We start from the raw sequence: 18,321 nt of genomic DNA, 5'->3' as shown, positions 1-18,321 counted from the left end.
CAGGTGTTGAGAAGGCCCCTTAATAATTATATGGGCCATCAAGTCGATTCCAACTTATAGCAACGCTTGCCAGGGTTCTCAGAAGGAATTTACTAGCTTCTTCTTCCGGGGTGCTCTAGGACTGTGTAGCTTGCTCAAGGCTATACCGGTTGGCACTTCTCCTGGGAGACAGAGGGGGGAATCAAAATCCTGTCTCTACATCCTGTTTTCCACCATGGAGAAAACTCTCACTGCAGTCAGAATGGATGAAATGCATAAAAGGTTCAAATTAAGTTTAGCAGCCACTGACCCTCCCCATCTCTAAACAGGAAATCATGCAAGATTTCAGCTTCAATTTTATTTATTGTTTTACTTAATAATAATTAAAAAAAGAGAATTTTTCAGTGTTTTCTTTTTTTAAAAAAAATACTGTTCAAATCCTTAGAACCGTAGCACTGGGCCTTTAAAATCCCCCAACATCCCCTTGCTTCAGTCCCAGAGGATGGATGGCTGAAATGCTTTAGAGTGCTACTTCCAAATGGGGAAACACGTACACGCTCTCTTCCTCAAACGGGGATAAGGAGAGGAGGGGCAAGGAAACTATTCTTCTTTTAAACCTCAAGAATAAACCCAGTGACACTTTAAAGCAGATAAAGAGGGTGAAGGAACTGGGTCTGAATGTTTTAGCCACATACAGTATGTGTCACCTCTCTCAAGGGGGGTACTCAGGTAAAGGGACATTTTGCTAAATAGATTGGAAGAAGCTTAGTGGCACATTTTAACTGTACCATTTGGCACCAGAAGCGCCGGGGCGGGGTGTGTGAGAGAAATCCTGAGTTTTCACAATACCAGAATATGAATTTGGTGTTTAGAGAGAAAGAAAGCTTTCCTGCACTCCTTAGAAAGAGAAAAAAAATTAAATTCTCCGCAGGAAAGGTAAAAAAACTGTACTCTAAGTTAAACATCTTGCTCATGTTCTTTTCCTCATCCCTTGTTGAGACGCTTCTGATCTTCCTTCCCCCTCCCTACAGAAAGCCCCCCACCCCAATCAAAATATGATTCTGAGGAATATTAATATTAATGTTATTAATAATCATGCACCCCAACCTCTGCAGGGTGAAAAGGAGAAAGAGACATCCCCTATAGCCCTGAAAGGTCCTTGCCTCGGCCCTTCATACCCCCCTTGACATACAGTGGGAGCATCTATTAATCCATTATCAGTTAAGAAATCAATGCCAGTTTCATGGGATTCCCCATGCTGGGAGAAGCAGGGGCAGTTTGGAATATATTTAGACCAGCAGGACGGAAAGGAACCCATCTTCCCATCCCAAGGTGGCAGGAGAAGATAAAAGAGCAGGTGAGAGAGAAAGAGGAGTCCCACGAAGTTAGGTCTGGTCTCGGGTCAGAACGGGAACCACATCTGGTGGAGAAGAGAGACAAAGAGAGGAGGTAAGCAACAGTGGCACTGAACCCTAAGACCCAAGCAAACCTTTGTCCAAGATTTGGCCCCACTGCATTGACAGGGTGGCTCTGTGTACTGGGTGGGCCCATGGCATATCTAGACCACTCGGCTGAAGCTTCTGTCTTCTGCTGGTTTTATTGAATAAACTCTGACTCTTCCATGTAACCAGGGACCCTCTGAAGTCTGTATTCCCAGTCACAAAGTGGTATTTATTGGCATGAAGGACCTCCTATCTCTGGGCCTGATCTGGGCAGTAGACGTTCTGTGTCCATCTCTTTCAGCTAGAAGAGGATTCCCTGTCATCTCTGATCAATGAACAGAGATCCCAGGGAATCCTCTGATCAATGATCAAAGACAAGGGGATACCCTTTCTGACTTTCAGCTGGCACCGCTAGGGGCTCCTGCAAGCACTGGATAGGGGCAGTTTCCTCCTCCTTTCCTTTCCCCATGTGGGGAAGAGAGCAGAGGAGGAGTGAAGCCTTGTTCCTGGATGAAGCGAGAGATGGGGAAGTTATGCCTGGCATTCTGGCCACCAGTTCAATGCATATGAGGAGCCCGACCAAGCCTCCTAAACCCAGCCCATTAAGAAATGGCTCCTAATCGCCTCAGAGCAAGTGCAGGCCGTGTGTGGCTCTCCCTTTGCCGATGCTGGATGGCAACTCTTAATGTTCCTCCCCAAACGCAATCCTGGCTGAGGCTGACATAACTTGTAGTCTGCGACTGGAGAAGTTAATTCTTTGCCCAAATGGATCTAAGTGGCATTCAGCCAAACTCACAAGGGATTTCTCTCTTCTCCTTGCCACTGCCTGGGGCTTCAGGTAGCAGTAAGGAGGCCTATGAAGGCAAAAGCAGAGCAAAGGTGTTTCTTTGGACTCCACCTTCCACACAACCCTGGTGGCTGGAGGATTCCGGAGACTGTAGTCCATAAAATGGAACAGCAACAAGCTCTGGGCTCAAGTGTGGAGTCCCATTCCTCCACACACATACATCCACACACATTTTGGCAGTGTGCAAGGCAAACAACTGAGTAAGGTTTTGAAGCACTGACCTTTTATTTTAAATTATAGATCCTGTTCCTCTGACCCCCATTTTAAAGACTTCTTGGCCTAAAGGACTGAAATGGAGTGGGACAGAGATTCAGCCAGTGACATCCAGATCAAGTAACTTGTGGAAATGCTGGGACTGTCTCTAAGTTAAATGCCATTAATTTCAATAGATCTGCTCAAATTAACGCTAGGTGTCATCTTGGGGGGAGGGGGAGAAAGGGCAGTTGTTAATTTTGTTACCCCACAGGATGTGGCTTGAAGTTTTGCTTTGGTTTCCTTTATTAAATTTCAAATCAAACCTATTCAGGGCCCAGGTCTGTCTATAAAGCTTGATGTTGTGCTGTAAAATTCGTTTGTCTTGCCTTTTGTGAGTGGCTTTGGTTTATATTTACGGAAAACAAAGTAGCTATAGAGACAAAGTTTGAGGGGAAGACAAAGTTTACACCTTTTTGATAAACTGCATGGTAGCAAATTGTAAAACGTCAACTTGCTATATGTGTTAGCCATAGTTTTCTGGTCTGGACAAAACAGGAAACCACAGTTAATTAAAATCTTCTTGGTTAGCTTGCTCGTAGTGCAGCAAGAGAACCAAAGGGTCTGAATACATAATATTGTTCTTATCTTCTAAGTTGCTGACTGTTTCTACTGTGAAGCTCCCATTTCTCTGCCCCAGTTCCTCCTACCATGTCATTTCTCAGCCCAGGCAGCAGGAGGCGCTCATTCATCCCCAGCAGTCATTCCTCTCACAGTGCCCTTCTGGCGTATCTGTAATGTAACAACAGCCCTCTCAGCATATGGTATCTTTGAAGTCCAGTGGCTGCCTCCTGCCCTCACTATTAATCAACTAATACACCTCTCAATCTTCAAGATAATAATAGCTGGTACCTATTAAGCTAGTGTGTCTAACAAAAACAAAATAACATTGAAAAACAAAGACAAATGAAAGAATCCCACTGAAAGCCAATTATTGTGCACCTTTAAGACTAATAGATTTATTTCAGTGGCTGAAATCTTGTTGTGTAATGTACGCAAATTTATAAGTTTCAGTCCATTCCTCACGAAGTAAAAATGATGAGTGCAACATCTGGAAAGAAAGCCAGGTTATGGAAAGCTGCTTTAACAGATAAAATTGATTTTGAGGTTTTTCTAATCTACCACAATGGTATCCAACTTCAGTCAAACAACACAGTGTCTGTAGATATGTATATTCCCCTCAATTCTGTGTTTTTCTACATATGCTTATGCCCCTGTGTATCTATACCCATGCATTAGTCAATTAAACAAAGAATTACCTTTCTAGTAGATCAGAAATGCTTTCTGATTAGTTAAATTAGTTTGTGTATCTGTTAAAGCAGTTTCCATAACCAGAGAACCTCCAGATGTTTGGGATTGCAATTCACACCAGCTCCACGGTAGGGAGACAAGGATGATGAGATCTGCAGGCCTAACTTCTAGAGGACAGACTGATGTTGAGAAAGGCAGAATTAACTGGCTCAAAAATGGCACTGGCTAATTTTGCAACTAGGTAAGAGTTGTGGCCTTGCAGGTGTGGCTTTTCCTAGTGAGAAGATCCATTTTTAACTGCAAGTTTTGTATCCCATCAAATCAACTGTGTGAGATAGAATGAATCATCCAATGAATTTTGTAGCTCAATAAAACAAAACCCGGAATTTCCTAAGTCCCACTCAACAGTCTTGCCAATACATCGCAGTGATCTTCAGGAGCTCAGAAGGCCACCACAAAGCCCTGAAACTTGCTGCCATCAGTCTTAGGTGCCTCATAATGGTGGCACACAATCTGTGTTGCCCTCAGATGAGGTCTGCCTGTGTGCATGCCCAAATGGCACTAATGGGCAAACAGAGGGTATTTGAATTTCTTCAAAGTAGGTCTCTCTATATAGACTATGCAAATTTGAACAACAATCAATACACACTGTCCACATTTCAGGCAGATCTACACATTTGCTTTAACAACAGTAAGTCTGTCAGTTGGAATTCTTGACACTGTCTCTGTTGTGCTTTAACTTTCTCTGTTGCATTTCAGTACAAAATGAAAATGAAAAAAATGATCTTTGCAAGTTATCTTGTATGGGCAAAGGCATTCTCTGAGATGCAGCAACAGGGAAAAGTGCATTTCCAAAAAGGTGCCATGCAGGTGTGGAAGACACGGATGTCTCAATGTACACACACATACAGAGAGGCAACAACCTTATTTCTTATGTGTGCCCTTCCAACATGCTCAATCCACCTCCCCACCCCAGAATACCTCATCCAGCTCCCTCTGTGTCTCTTCCTCCATCCTCCGGATGTCAGCCATGGTTAAATCCACCCATTTATCCAACCAACAGAACAGCTGCCTGTGGAAGTTCGTAAAAAGGCGTCTTTCTTGCTGTAACAGGAGAAGAAAGGCTTCAAAAATGGGATGCTATTAATATAAGATGCCCCAAAGCACCAAATCCTAGCCTGCATTCTGGAAGGAAGGGTGTACCAGGCCACCATGAGCAAAGTCTGCTGAACAAGTTAGGCCTTGTGCTTTAGGTAAAGGTAAAGGTTCCCCTTGACATGTATTCGTGAACGCTTTCACGGCCGGGATCTAATGGTTCTGAGGCTGTGCTCTGGGGCTGTCCTTTGAAGATGCCGGCCACAGAGACTGGCAAAATGTTAGGGAGAACAACCTTCAGAACACGGCCAAAGAGCCCGAAAAACCCACAACAGCCGTTCCCCTTGACATTTAGTCCAGCCGTGTTTGACTCTTAGGGGGCGCTACTCATCCCCGTTTCCAAGCCATGGAGCCAGCATTTGTCTGAAGACAGTTTCCGTGGTCACATGGCCAGTGCGACTAGACATGGTGGTACCTATTTATCTACTCGCATTTTTACATGCTGTCGAACTGCTAGGTTGGCAGGAGCTGGGAAAAGCGATAGGAGCTCACTCCGTCATGTGGATTCGATCTTACGACAGCTGGTCTTCTGACCATGCAGCACAGAGGCTTCTGTGGTTTAACCCGCAGCACCACCACGTCCCTATGCTTTGTGCTTTAGTTGCCAATTAAAACCCCAAATCCCATCTCCTCTTATTGCACCACCAATGACTCATGTCCAAACCCAGCTCAGCATGAGCGATTCCCAGGCGAGACTCACCTTCTGAATAAATTTTTCCACTCGACCCTGAAGGCCCCACCAACGGAACTTGATGGTCACAAGTTTGTAGGCACACATATGGGGACAATCTTCGTTATTGGCCAGCTCTCGCTAGCAGTAAAGGGGGGAAAAGAACAGAAGCGTTAATCCTAGAATTGCTGCCAAAATGTCAAAGCAGAAATACAGGAGTTCCATTCAGGCAAAACATTTGATGGGATTCTGAGGGAAGTGAGAAGAGACATGATTTAAGGTCACCATCATCCCAAATTTCTCACATGGGTTTTATTCACTGCTGCTTTTACTTTCCTGTGATCTCCAGAGAATGCCAGAGTCTTATAACTCACAATTTAACCCAACTCCAGTGCTTTTTAACATGCACTGTGCACAAAACTTGTATAAAACCCATACATGAAACTTCTTCTAAAGAACTCACTGAGCCACAACAAAGCATCTTGAGTGGTAAGCCTGTAGCAGGTGGGATTTCAATGATTTTGTTTTTTTTTTAAAAAAAAGAATACCTTTTTTGGGTTTGTTATATTCACTTAATTCCTCCCACATGAAGTCGTATTATGCCACCTTACTGTAGGACGACTGTCGTGTTGTAGTGGAGAGGTGATGCTAGATGCTTGGAGGTAATTTTAATGGAGCATTATGTCTAGCTGGTTCTACCAAGCAATAAAACTTCAATGGAGTATGGGCAGAATTTGCGTCCAGCATGCAAAAAACAGAATGATCAGGTTTGACTCTGCTCCATTTGTGAGGTTTTGTTGAGCAGACATACCTTCCAGTCAGGACCAAGAGGGCCTCTGCCTGTCTTCTGTGACTTGAAAAGAGCTGGGTCTTCATCTGGCTTGTAATCCTGTGAAACAAGAGACAAAAGAGATGGCGAAGGCTGGAGCAAGAAACAAGCAGACGGGCAGAAAAACCAGAAGGATGCATATAATGAAGATTTCTCTCTCTTTATAGCCAGGGGAAAAAAGCAGCTGGAAAAGCATACTCCTCAATCAAAAAGGAAAGCGTAATCAAATTGCTAAGTCTCCTGATATATCTTCGAGCAGAAAATAACTGCTCTGATATCACAGTGGCGGGACGAATGCTATCCTTGTTTAAAACGTAACAATGTGCAGAAAAACAAAGGGATATTTTCTAGTCCTGAATATCACTGGCATATTTAAAAACACTGCTAAAGCTGTTTTAACAATGAAAACAGGAGTTCTCAACTACAGTATGTCCCAGCATCAGTGAAGCCCTAGGTGAGATAAAGCATCCCCTGCTATTTGGGAAGTTTTTACTTTTCAAGTTAAAAATGGGCAAGAAAAAAAGTTGTGGTTTTCCTAACTAGAGGTGTTCAGATTTGTAGTTTCAGGTTACAGCTCCCAGAATCCCCCTCAGCTATGCTGCCTGACGGGGATTCTGGGAGTTGCAATCCAAAACTACAAATCCACACACCTCTAAGAGCTTGGACTAGTTGATCTTTGGAGTCCCATCTAACTCTAAAATTCTGTGATTCTGGGATAAGGAACGGAAGGGCTACAAGCTCCAAATTATATCTTTTCTAAGGCTAGCAAGCAATTCCTCTGGTGTGCGTAGGGACAGGAGAGAGGTTAGTTTAGAAAAACGAAGAGCAGGCTGACATATATACAGAATGATGTGTGATGCAAAAAAGGAAAAACAAGTATTTTTTTCCTTCTTTCTCATAATAATAAAATGGTGGAAGATTCAAGGGAAATAAAAGGGAGAATTTCTTCACTCAGGGCATAATAAAACTATGGAACTTACTGTCACAAGATGTAGCAATGGCTACAATTTGGAGTGATCTTAAAAGGGGATAAGGCCAATTCACGGAGAATAAGACTATCAGTGTCAACTTCCAGGGTCACAGGCAGTATGTTCCTCAGCAGTATTTCCTGAGGAACAACAGTGGGAGAGGTCTATTGTCCTCATGTTCTGCTTGTGAGTTCCCTGTAAACATCTAAGGGAACATAATGCTAGATCAGATACAGGAAGTCTGGACAGACTGAGGCCATCTTTCTTTCCCCTGTTATAACTCGGAGCAAAGGGAAGGGGAGAAACTGTAGCAACACTTGACAAGCCAAAAACCTGTTGCTGTGAGGTGAGGTCCTTCCTCAAAGCCTGACATAACAGCAAAAGTATCTGGAGAGATCTCCCACATCATAGGTAACTTAACTGGGACATGGGTGACCTCTTCTGCAATACTTGGCTTTGAGGAAAAACCTGCTCAGATCCAGGTACTTTGGTACAAGGAAGCAACTGAGGGAATTACCTCAGTTGCTTCCTTTGCCTCATACAGCTCTTTACGGGGCCCTATATGTTCTCTTGCCTCACACAGCAGAGTATTGCTGTCTGGTTCTATTCTTCTGACGGCTCTCAGTCTGGAATGGATTTAAATTTGCAAAAGGGAAGGGAATTAAAAAGTTTTTGGTGGAGGTTATCATCTGGTGCTCTCCATCCTTGGGAAATCCAAAGAGAGCCTTCTTCCCAACCAATCCTATTGGTATAAATACCCCACACAAGCCAGATGTCCTCAAAGATGCAAGAGCAAACCCCCTTCCCAAAATCTGCCTGCGTTCTCTATTAGATCAATATTTCTATGTTAAGCTGATTGTTCTCATGACTGCCAAGTGAGAATGAAAACTACCCCTTACATCATCCGACACCTGCGTCCGGTCACCAATGTCTATGTGAACAACCTCAACATCTTTCCATGTTTCAGCATCAAGCCCGTGGACCTGCAGACAAAAAAAGGGGTAAGATTTAGTATGAAATGCATGAAATTCAGGCCAAAAAATTTAGACCAACTCACTCTTATGAAGCATTTGATCTCACTGCACCACTAGTTTGTTTTAAACACCTTTACAAATAAAACAGTATACTGTATAAACGGTTGTGCATTAACCTGCACACGTGTTAAGATGATGACCAGAGCTTAGAACATTTTAGAACATTTGTTCTAAAACAAAATGCATATGCTCACTTTTACCACCAGCAGCATAAAATGATCGCAAAACTAAAGTTATGGTTTTGAAAATACAAGTATGTCTGAACTCTTTGCTCAATTTGGGATGGTGCCTGGGAACTTAGGGTTTTCCATTTCCATGCTGACTTTTCTCATTTCCCTTTATTAAACCTATACCCCTCTTTTCCTCTATGAATAACACAATAGCTAAAAATAAAATACAAAGTGACGTGCAAGTTTCTAGTTAAAACAGAAAATCAAGCCAACTAAGACTTTTTTTTAAAAAAAGAAACAAATAGTATTTCAAACTATATTTTAGTAAGCCAGCAGTTAAAAAATGTGTCTTGATATCTAAAGAACTAAGTATTTGACCACCCACTGAAGGACAACAAGGCAAATGTCAGCCTTGCCTCCCTTGGTAGGAAGTACCGAAACCTGGAAACTTCATTTGGCCACTTACATTGTCTTGGTCACCAAAATCTGGTTTGTGCCACGTTTCAATTTTGATGAAGAAATCTTCCTTCATGTATTCATTCTGCCCAAAACAAAGGAGGGAAACTATTACCCAGAATTATGATAAGACCCACAAACCTCAATGCCACTGCGGAACCCAGAAAGCTAATTTTGCCAAGTCATTCATTCTGTAGCATGTTACAAATAAGTAATCTGTTCCAGTTAACATTACAGAGTCTTTTTTTAAAATTAATTTTGCTGTATTATTCAGTGCCTGAAATCCTGTCGGCATAAATTTATTCCACAAAAGCCAGATGACCTCATCAGCCTGCAATAGAAATCTTTAATTAAATATAAAGCTTCCTGCCCTCTGCTTCAGGTTTGAAAGCTCTCCAGGGATCTCTTTTGCCCTTGGAAAACATTTCAGAGCCTTGGTATGGGGGCCTTTGATATTACCACTGGTGGTCCCAATCCACTGGCAGGAGCATTGCTGGCAACTTTTCAGGAGTATAGGTTTCTCCTGCTGTCCAAGGACTACCAAAGGTCTCCCCAAAGGCAAAAGGAATCCATAGGGAGCTTCAGAAACTGAAGGGGGATAGGATGTTTTAAATTTAATTAAAGATTTCTGAAGCTGGGTGATGACATCATCTGGCTTATGTGTCATATCTTTTAGCCAACAGGATTTCAGCCATTATCTTACTTGTTCTTTGTTACTTCTTCTGGGAAAACCCCCAATGTACATACCAAAATTCCTCCAAAAGTAATTTCAAAAAGATCATTAGATTTTTTTTGTGTGTGTAACAAGCAATTTCACATTTAACCTTGTTCCTACTCATGGTATTTCATTGGTAATGCATCTTATCCTGACCTAATTACGAACAATTAAGCCACAACAGTAACTTTGTATTTGTCACTTGCCAGCTCTGCCACAGATGATTTATACCAACAGGTTACCCAAAATGGTCTGGGTAAAGGTAAGTTCCTACAGGTGACACGTGAACTTCATGTAGTGGATACATCAGATTTCAGTGTAAATAAGTGAAGACACAGCTGTATCAAAAGATCAGAGAAATTCTGGGTAAGGGGTTGTCTTTCCCATGAGTTTACTCACCGTAATAACTGCAGTAGATGGGGGAAAAAATGAGAGAGAGACAAAAAAGGATTTAGTAAAGTAGAACAAAAAAGACATTTTCCCTAATTAGCCTCAAACAATTCCCCCCCCCAAGCAAACAGAGTTCTTTAGGCACAACGAAACATACACTATTTCACAACCTAACAATATATTCAAAAGGCTAGACTACTGATTCCCAAACCTAGGCCCCCAGGTGATCTTAGACTATAATTTCCAAAGTCCTAATTAGGGACTTTGAGGTGCTGGCTAGGGCTTTTGAAAAGTTGCAGTTCAAGAGCATCTGGACTCCCATGTTTGGGAACTGCTTGGTTAGATAACAGCCTTGTTCAGAAATTCACCCACAAAATGATTGGTATCACATGAGGGACAGCTAATCCCTCTGGCCTCACCCTGCCTATTGTGTTATGACCGCCTCCATCTCCACAGCTTTCTATGAACTCGAGACTGAATTTGTAAGCTCCCAAAGCAACTCAGAATCTCTGAGCCAGGACAAGATGTTTTGCTACCTGGAACGGAACAGCAAATGTTGCATGCATGCATGCATGCATGCATGCTTTTTCTTTCTTTCTTTCTTTCTTTCTTTTTCTTTCTTTCTTTCTTTCTTTCTTTCTTTCTTTCTACAGTGGGGTCTCTACTTAAGAACGTCCCTATTTAAGAACAATTCCACTTAAGAACAGCTCCGTTTGCTAAATTTTGCTTCTACTTGAGAACAAAAATCCAAGATAAGAACAGGAAAAAAAACCTTTCTTACTCTTTTTTTAACCTTAGGTCATCTTAGGTTTAAAAAAAATTCTCCCCCTAGTGGTAGAGTACGTATTAACCAGCTTTGCATTAGTTCCTATGGGAACTAATGCTTCAACGTACAGTACAAACGCACCTCTACATAACAAAAAAACAGCCAGAACGGATTAATTGGTTTTCAGTCCATTGCTTCAAAATTAGCTTCGTCAGAAGTGCTTTTAACACTGTTCCCTGACCTAAGGGGGAAAAAAAAGAAAAATTTTCCCCCTCTAGTGGTAGAAGGCGGAATAGCAGCTTCCCATTAGTTTCTATGGACGGAAAAGAGCAGATACGGATTAAATGGTTTTCAATGCATTCCTATGGGAAATGCAGATTCTACATAAGAACTTTTCCACTTGAGAACCACCTTCCAATACGGATTAAGTTCTTAAGTAGAGACCCCACTGTATCTATCTATCTGTCTATCTGTCTATCTGTCTATCTATCTATCTATACCCCGCCTATCTAGTCAAACACCTTAGATGTTATTTTGGCACAGAAGGCAATTTCCTTCCCTGTCCCTGAAAGTATAAATGTATTAAGAACTCAAATAACCAATAATTTACTGCCCTTCCATGACAGCCAGAATCTGCTGTATGAGAAAGCCACTTCACTCTACCTAATGGTAAGGGCAGGCTCTGAAAATTCTGAAGAACTAGGCTTCAAAGTTGTACAAGAACTCTGTCCAAACAGCTTCCTGCAGCTGAAGTTCCCTTCCTGACATCTGGAGGATTAAAGGGACAGGCAATGAGGAGATCACAGTGATGAGGTAGCCTCCCTCAAGCAGAGGGAAAAATCCAGCATAAGGCTTGTGTTTGTGGAGAAACCACCATCTTCAGTGCAGGGGTGGGGTCCCTTTGGCTTTTCAGGTGTATCTGGATGGATTTCACACAATGCCTTGTCACAGATCAAGGCTGAGACTAGTGGGAGGTGTAGGTTAAATCAACGTTTGTCTAGAAGGGCGGGATAAAAATCCAATAATAAATAAAATAAAATAAATAATGAACTGCTAGCAAGCTATACCAAACCTGCTCAGCAACTCTTCCAAGAAACTGTTGGTATGTTCCCAAACATGGGTCCCCAGATGTTTCTAGACTGCAACTCCCAGAAATCCTGGCCAGCACATCTAGGGGTGAAGGCTTCTGGGACTTGCGGTCCAAGAACAACGGGGGATCCAAGCTGGGAACCAAGAGCAAGCTAGATGCAAATCCAAGTGTATTTTAGCAGCCTTTGACCCCCTCCTGGTAATTATCTCCCTAGCTGAAAATGGGCAATTATTGCTTCTTAAAGGGGAGGTAAGTTGGGAACATTTTATGCTGTTTTATTCCAAATTGGATATGAACTCCAGGTTTTTTTTCAGGTTTTGAAAAAAAACAGATGGAAAAATAGAATTTTCAGAAGAAGCACGGCGTCTGACCAGTCCCTACAAGGAAACATACCTGTCAACATTCCATTCTTGAACCCTTACTCCCAGAATCCTTAATGGCCATGGTGCCTGTGGGATTGTGGGATTTGTAGTCCAAAAAAGCTAACTTTTTCCAGCTCTGACTCTAGATTAAATTCCTGCATGACAATACTGCATGGAAGGTAAAATGCTCTCCAAACCCTACTCCACAGATCTTGTGAATCTTTCTTAGAGCCTGAGAAAGCTGCCTTTTTAGAGGAAAACTCCCAGAATCCTGCAACCAGCTACACATCTTGGGAGTTGTATTCAGAAGAACATTTCCAACTTGAAGGGTATAACTTGAAGGGGAAGGGGATTCTGGAGCAGAAAAGTCAAGCTTGCTTAGCTGACAAGCTGATGTGCAAAATGTTCTCTGAAAGTAAAGAGTACACAAAACCAACGCTCTGGACATCTATTATCCCTGGCACAACACTCTCGATCTCTCGCTTGCTCAGGCTCACCTGTTCGACAATAGGGATAAGCATTCCAGGCTCTTTCATGGACAACTAGAGACCCCTCAGGGGCAAACATTTTAATGAACCCAGGAACTTTGCTGCAAGAAAAAGAAAGAAGGGATGGTATCAGTGAAAGTCTGACTCTTTGGACACCCTTATCCAAGACAATTCTTACCTCTGGAGATGGTAAATCTTGTGGGTGAACTGCCCTCGCTCCCCTTCACGTTCATAGGGTTCATTTTTGAGCACCTCAATTCCTTCACCGCCACCAGTGTTGTTCTTGCTGGCTTCGGCCACTGAGAATAACTGCCCTACTTGATACTGAGAGGAAGAAGAGAGAGGGGGTGAACACTCCACCCGTCCTTCCAAAGAGGGCCCAGCCTTGGGAAAGAGGCAAGGCACAGAAAGAAGTCTCAGACATAGCTTGAAGAAACTATCTTTCAGACAGGGAATTCATTACTGTACCTGGATTATAGCCACATTAATCTGTTGTTGCAAAAACAATGGGGGGGAGGGGTTTTTGGCTTATTATTATTATAATTTACTATTTGTTTTCGTTTTACTTGTTTGTTGTCTTTCTCCCAGTATAGGAATCTAGGGTGGCTTATATTGGTAGAAAAAAATCCAATTAAAATACAACTTAACCATAGCGATCAATGAGTTTTATTTGGCAGAACTATAATAATTATATGCCATTACTGTATTTTTCCATTTATAAGACGCCCCCGTTTATAAGACAACCCCCTCTCACTTTTCTAACCCCAAAATTAAGAAAACATAGCTTTGAGTACTCAGCCTCTGGGCTCAGAACACTCAGACATTAGGAGTCCCTGTTGCATCTGATCCTACAGGATCCGCCTCCAACGAGATGTGTTCCAAATGACAGCATCAGCTGACATCAGTTCCATAAGGCTCGTGGTTGGAGGAAGCTAAGTCTCCTGACTGTAGGAAGCTAAGCCTCATGATTGAAGGAAGCCTATTTACAGAGGCAAGGTACGGCCCATTTTGTTATCTCCGTGTTCTCAGCTTACTTCCGTGTAAAAGACGCCCCTCAATTTTTAGTGTAATGATTTTAGGAAAAAGTAGCATCTCATACATGGAAAAATACGGTAAGTCAATTCTCACTTACAGTGACCCTTGTTGGCTGGATAGTTCAGTGGATTAGGTATCTGGCTGTAAGGCCAATTGGGACTTTGATTCCTAGTGAGTCTCCCAGGAGAAGAACCAACCTGTGTAGCCTCTGGCAAGCTTCACAGTCCCAAAGCACCCTAGCCCCAAGGAGAAGAGAAAGGTAAACACTTCTGAGTGCTCTCTACCTATAAAACCCTGTAAAGGATCACCACAAATTGGAATCGACTTGAAGGTACATAATATTAATTTCTAGGTTTTTCTATGTAGAGAGTACTCAGAAGTGGTTTACCATTCTCTTCTTCTGGAAGCACTGTTTGGGCTGCATACGTTGCCTAAGGCAACACAGGCTGGCTCTTCTCCCAGGAGGGACAGGAGGGAACCAAATTTCCAACATCTAGCTCTGCAGCCACATATTTAAGTCATTGGGCTATGACAAAAACATCCATGGACCACAGAATAACCATGCATCATGGGTTATAGTTCACAAAAGGTGATGGCAAATAAAACGGACTATTCTTTGAAGTGCTACAAGATTTTTTGCTGTTCTGGTTGAAAAAGCTCTGGTCTGTGACTGCCTCCACTTTTTTGGTGATTTATGCCTAGGGTTACCCATAGTTCTTTACCAAGGTAGTCAACCTCAGAATAGCAGTATATTTATAAAGCTACTTACCTCCTCCACAGAGCAAGGCAGCACTACTCGGCTGGTTTTTAGGAGAAGCGCAAGGCAGAAAAAGAGAGAGAAGGGAAAAACAAATTTTAGACAGAGGATCAAACTTTTCTATGCACACCACAGCATGTGCTAGTTTGCGCACAGAAACACAACATTCATGCCAAAATGTATGTCACTGACATCGCAACCACTGGTATCATCTATCAAGCACTACTCTGCTATCTGAACTAAGGACAATCCCTTTCTACACTTTTATGTTTACCAGATCAAGCTGATACCAGATTCAGATTAGATTTATAGTAGATTCAGCAAGACAAATACCTGCAAGGGATAATTTCTCATGTTTTTTGTTGCTTAAAATGATCTCTTCCCATGACAGTAAAGTTTCACAATACTTACTAAGGCACAGACCCTCCCTAAAAAGGCTGCTTCAGAGTCCTCACCACCTTGTCTTCTAATGAAGCCTTCCTATTGCCTTTATCTGTCTTAAAAACACACCAATATCTGAATGAAATGCATTAAATGGATAAATCATGCCCTACCCCCCCCCCCCCAGCTAGATGTACTGAAGAAAATTCAGCCTTCAAACTGACTGTGATTATTTATAAAGGAAGTTAACCTTTTATGGGGAGAGAGAAGAGTTGCCGGAAACCACAAATCAAGCTGGTATATAGCTACTTCTCTGCTCCACTGTGGCAAGAGTTGCTCTTAGGAAAATCTGAATTGGAAAGTTTTTTTGAAAGCACAGGAGAACCTTTTTGTTCAGGCAAGTATTGCAAATGACCTAGCATAAGCAGGTGAGCAGACATATGTGGGCCAGAAACCTGTGCAGATTTCTTTGCAAAGTTGACACTAGTATATCATCATATCTACCACTATGGCATCTGTACCAACACACCACATGCATCAAGGTTTGATATTACCAAACATGGCTTTACCAACTGGTTAATGAAGAATTATTTGGATTTTTAAAAACTACTGTACAATAAACCAATCTGAAGCTAAGAAGTGGAGTAGTATGTAAAAAGAAATTCATGTCAGTTTCCATATCTGCTGTATCTTCCAGAATTTCAGGTTGATTTGTCAAGGAAAACACATCACAGATTTGCTCCGGATGGCAAGAGTGTGGCATTTTTAACAGACAAATGGCTTGTTAGAAATAGAATTGGGGAATCTGTGATCATCTCTACATGTTGCTCGATTCCTTCCTGCTCCTTCAGCCCAAGTTAGTGTCGACCATTGATGGTTTGTGCCTGGGCCAGAAGGGGCGGCTCTTGTGAAACTTTGGGGGGAGGCTTTCCCCCACCCTTGTCCATAAGATGCCCGCAGCATGGACAATATTTGATGATGACAGGGATGTTGGCAATTCCTCTATTTACATACTTCATGTCTACTCAAAAGTAAATCCCACTAAACTAACAGGGTGTTGCTCCCAGAGAGTGCAGGTTTAATGAATAACTTGTGGCTAATTTATCAGGGCCAAATGAAAAAGGAAGCTGGGCTGTCACTGAAACCCACACACCCGTCCCAGATGCTTTATTCTTGCTCTTCCGATTCTCTCCCACCACATGTCCAGGCCTGCTTCCTGAGGATAAATCTGTTGCAAACTTTCCCCAAACCAGTGCCGGGGTATAATTAATATTCTTACACCACAAATACCCCTGTTTACTCAGAAATAAGCTCCACCAAGTTGAACAGGCCTGTAACCATAGCAAGGGCTTTAAGTAAAAGAAAGATGAAAGACTTGGGATTTGAAAGTGAAACCTCTTATTATTCATTCAGAGAATGAAATAAAAAATGTTTGCTGGTCTTTGATACACGAACACCACCTTTCCAAAGCACCCACCCCTACCCCCCTCCCATCAGAACAGAGGTGAACAATACAAACAAGGCACTTCCAAAAGAGACCAGCTTGCATTCTTTTGGAAAAAGCGTGTAGGACCTGAGATCCCAGCTGAATGTCAGGAGTGGGCGTGAGAAAAAGCTTCAGGCGGGATACACTCGATGGGCCATGCACACGACCCTACACCCCAATTGTGCCCTTTAGATAAGCAACAGAAAAGTGCTGCCCTTAGTGACAGAGAAACTACCTCCACCCCGAAGCGAAAAATGACAGAAACCATCTATGTACAGCGCCCAGCACTCACCGTTAGGTACTAAAGAAAACTGCAAGGGGGAGAGCAATGGCTGGAAGCTGCCCATATGTGGTGGACTCTGCCAGCCACCCCTTCCTCGGAGAGCCCCCTCCCCACGCCCCCATCTTTGAATTAAGCTTCCCAACGCCCTGCAACCTCTCATTCACAAGCCCCTCTCGTACTCACAATTCTTTGATCAGCACCATCCTCCCGTCCCTCCAGTGCCCCGCACGCCAGAAGCCCCGAACCCCTCTCTTCCTCGTCTTCCCCCCAAAACCGCGGCCATTGACGCCACTTCCGCCCTCACTCTAGCCTCCGCTCGGCCGGACCTGTCCCCGGCGATACCACTTCCGCCCTCAACTCAGGCTCTGCCGGGCGGAGCGATGAATGGTCTGTCACCGGTGGGGGTGGAGCACAACCCGAAGACTAGCTTTTGATTGACAGCCTTGTAAAGTCCTGGAAACGATTCCCCAGATTGAACACAAAGGATTGCGGCGGAAGCAAGGGCGCCGCTAGGGGGCGCTTTGGGAAAGCTGGCTTTCTGCAGTGGCCAGGCGAGAGATTTCGAAGGTGCCTGAAGAGTGTGGAGGATCCTTATTAGATCTCATAGAATCATAGAAAAGTGAAATTGGAAGGGGCTGACAAGGTCATCAAGTCCAACCCCCTGCTCAATGCAGCAATACAATCAAAGCATATCTGCCAGGTGGTTATCCAAGTTTTGCTTGAATGCCTCCAGGGTTGGAGCACACATCAATTCCAGAGATAATGGGTTCCACTGTTGTACTGCTCTAACGGGAAGTTTTTCTTGATGTTCAACCACAATCTGGCTTCCTTTAGCTTGAGCCCATTGTTGCGTGTCCTGCATTCCGGGACGATGCAGAACAGATCCTGTCCCTCTTCTGTATGACAGCCTTTCAAATATTTGAAAAGTGCTATCATATCACCCCTCAGTCTTCTTTTCTCAAAACTAAGGTAAAGGTAAAGGTTCCCCTTGACAATTTTTGTCCAGTCGTGTTTGACTCTAGGGGGCGGTGTTCATCCCCGTTTCCAAGCCATAGAGCCAGCGTTTTGTCTGAAGACAATCTTCCGTGGTCACACGGCCAGTGTGACTTAGACACGGAACGCTGTTACCTTCCCACCGAGGTGGTCCCTATTTATCTACAGTACTTGCATTTGCATGCTTTCGAACTGCTAGGTTGGCAGGAGCTGGGACAAGCGACGGGTGCTCACTCCGTCACGTGGATTCGATCTTATGACTGCTTGGTCTTCTGACCCTGCAGCACAGGCTTCTGCGGTTTAGCCCGCAGCCCCACCACATCCCATGCTTCTCAAAGCTAAATGTGCCCAATTCTTTCAGTCTTTCCTCAAAAGGCTTGGTTTCAGGGGCCCTGATCACCCTTGTCGCCCTCCTCTGAACTTGTTCCAATTTATCGGCATCCTTCTTGGAGTGTGGTGTCCAGAACTGGACACAATACTGAAGGTGAGGCCTAACCAGTGCTGAATACAGAGGGACTAGCA

General features: G+C 43.3%; 1 protein-coding gene across 1 annotated transcript; it reads right to left on the bottom strand.

Annotated features, from left to right (window-relative positions):
• Nucleotides 1–322: 322 nt before the first annotated feature.
• On the bottom strand, nucleotides 323–17,166 carry LOC110078543 (phosphatidylinositol transfer protein beta isoform). The gene is made up of 12 exons (XM_020792832.3): nucleotides 16,990–17,166; nucleotides 14,669–14,699; nucleotides 13,043–13,188; nucleotides 12,874–12,965; nucleotides 10,168–10,175; nucleotides 9,064–9,138; nucleotides 8,293–8,376; nucleotides 6,408–6,485; nucleotides 5,627–5,737; nucleotides 4,753–4,875; nucleotides 3,171–3,252; nucleotides 323–1,399 (listed from the first exon to the last, which is right to left on the bottom strand). The coding sequence occupies exons 1-11, from the start codon at nucleotides 17,007–17,009 to the stop codon at nucleotides 3,205–3,207; spliced, it is 816 nt and encodes a 271-aa protein (XP_020648491.1). The 5' UTR covers nucleotides 17,010–17,166; the 3' UTR covers nucleotides 323–1,399; nucleotides 3,171–3,204.
• Between the last annotated feature and the right edge of the window lie 1,155 nt (nucleotides 17,167–18,321).

This window comes from Pogona vitticeps, chromosome 6, assembly GCF_051106095.1.
Source record: "Pogona vitticeps strain Pit_001003342236 chromosome 6, PviZW2.1, whole genome shotgun sequence".
In the NCBI taxonomy this organism is placed as follows: Eukaryota; Metazoa; Chordata; class Lepidosauria; order Squamata; family Agamidae; genus Pogona; species Pogona vitticeps.
Note: the sequence above shows the minus strand (reverse complement) of the source record. Positions and strands in the feature narration are given on the sequence as shown.

Coding starts and splice junctions, on each gene's coding strand:
- LOC110078543 (XM_020792832.3), bottom strand. CDS start 17,009: ATGGTGCTGATCAAAGAATT. Junction 13,189..14,668: donor TGCCTTGCTCTGTGGAGGAG/GTAAGTAGCTTT, acceptor TCTTCCTCTCAG/TATCAAGTAGGGCAGTTATT. Junction 6,486..8,292: donor GGACGCAGGTGTCGGATGAT/GTAAGGGGTAGT, acceptor CTTGTTTCACAG/GATTACAAGCCAGATGAAGA.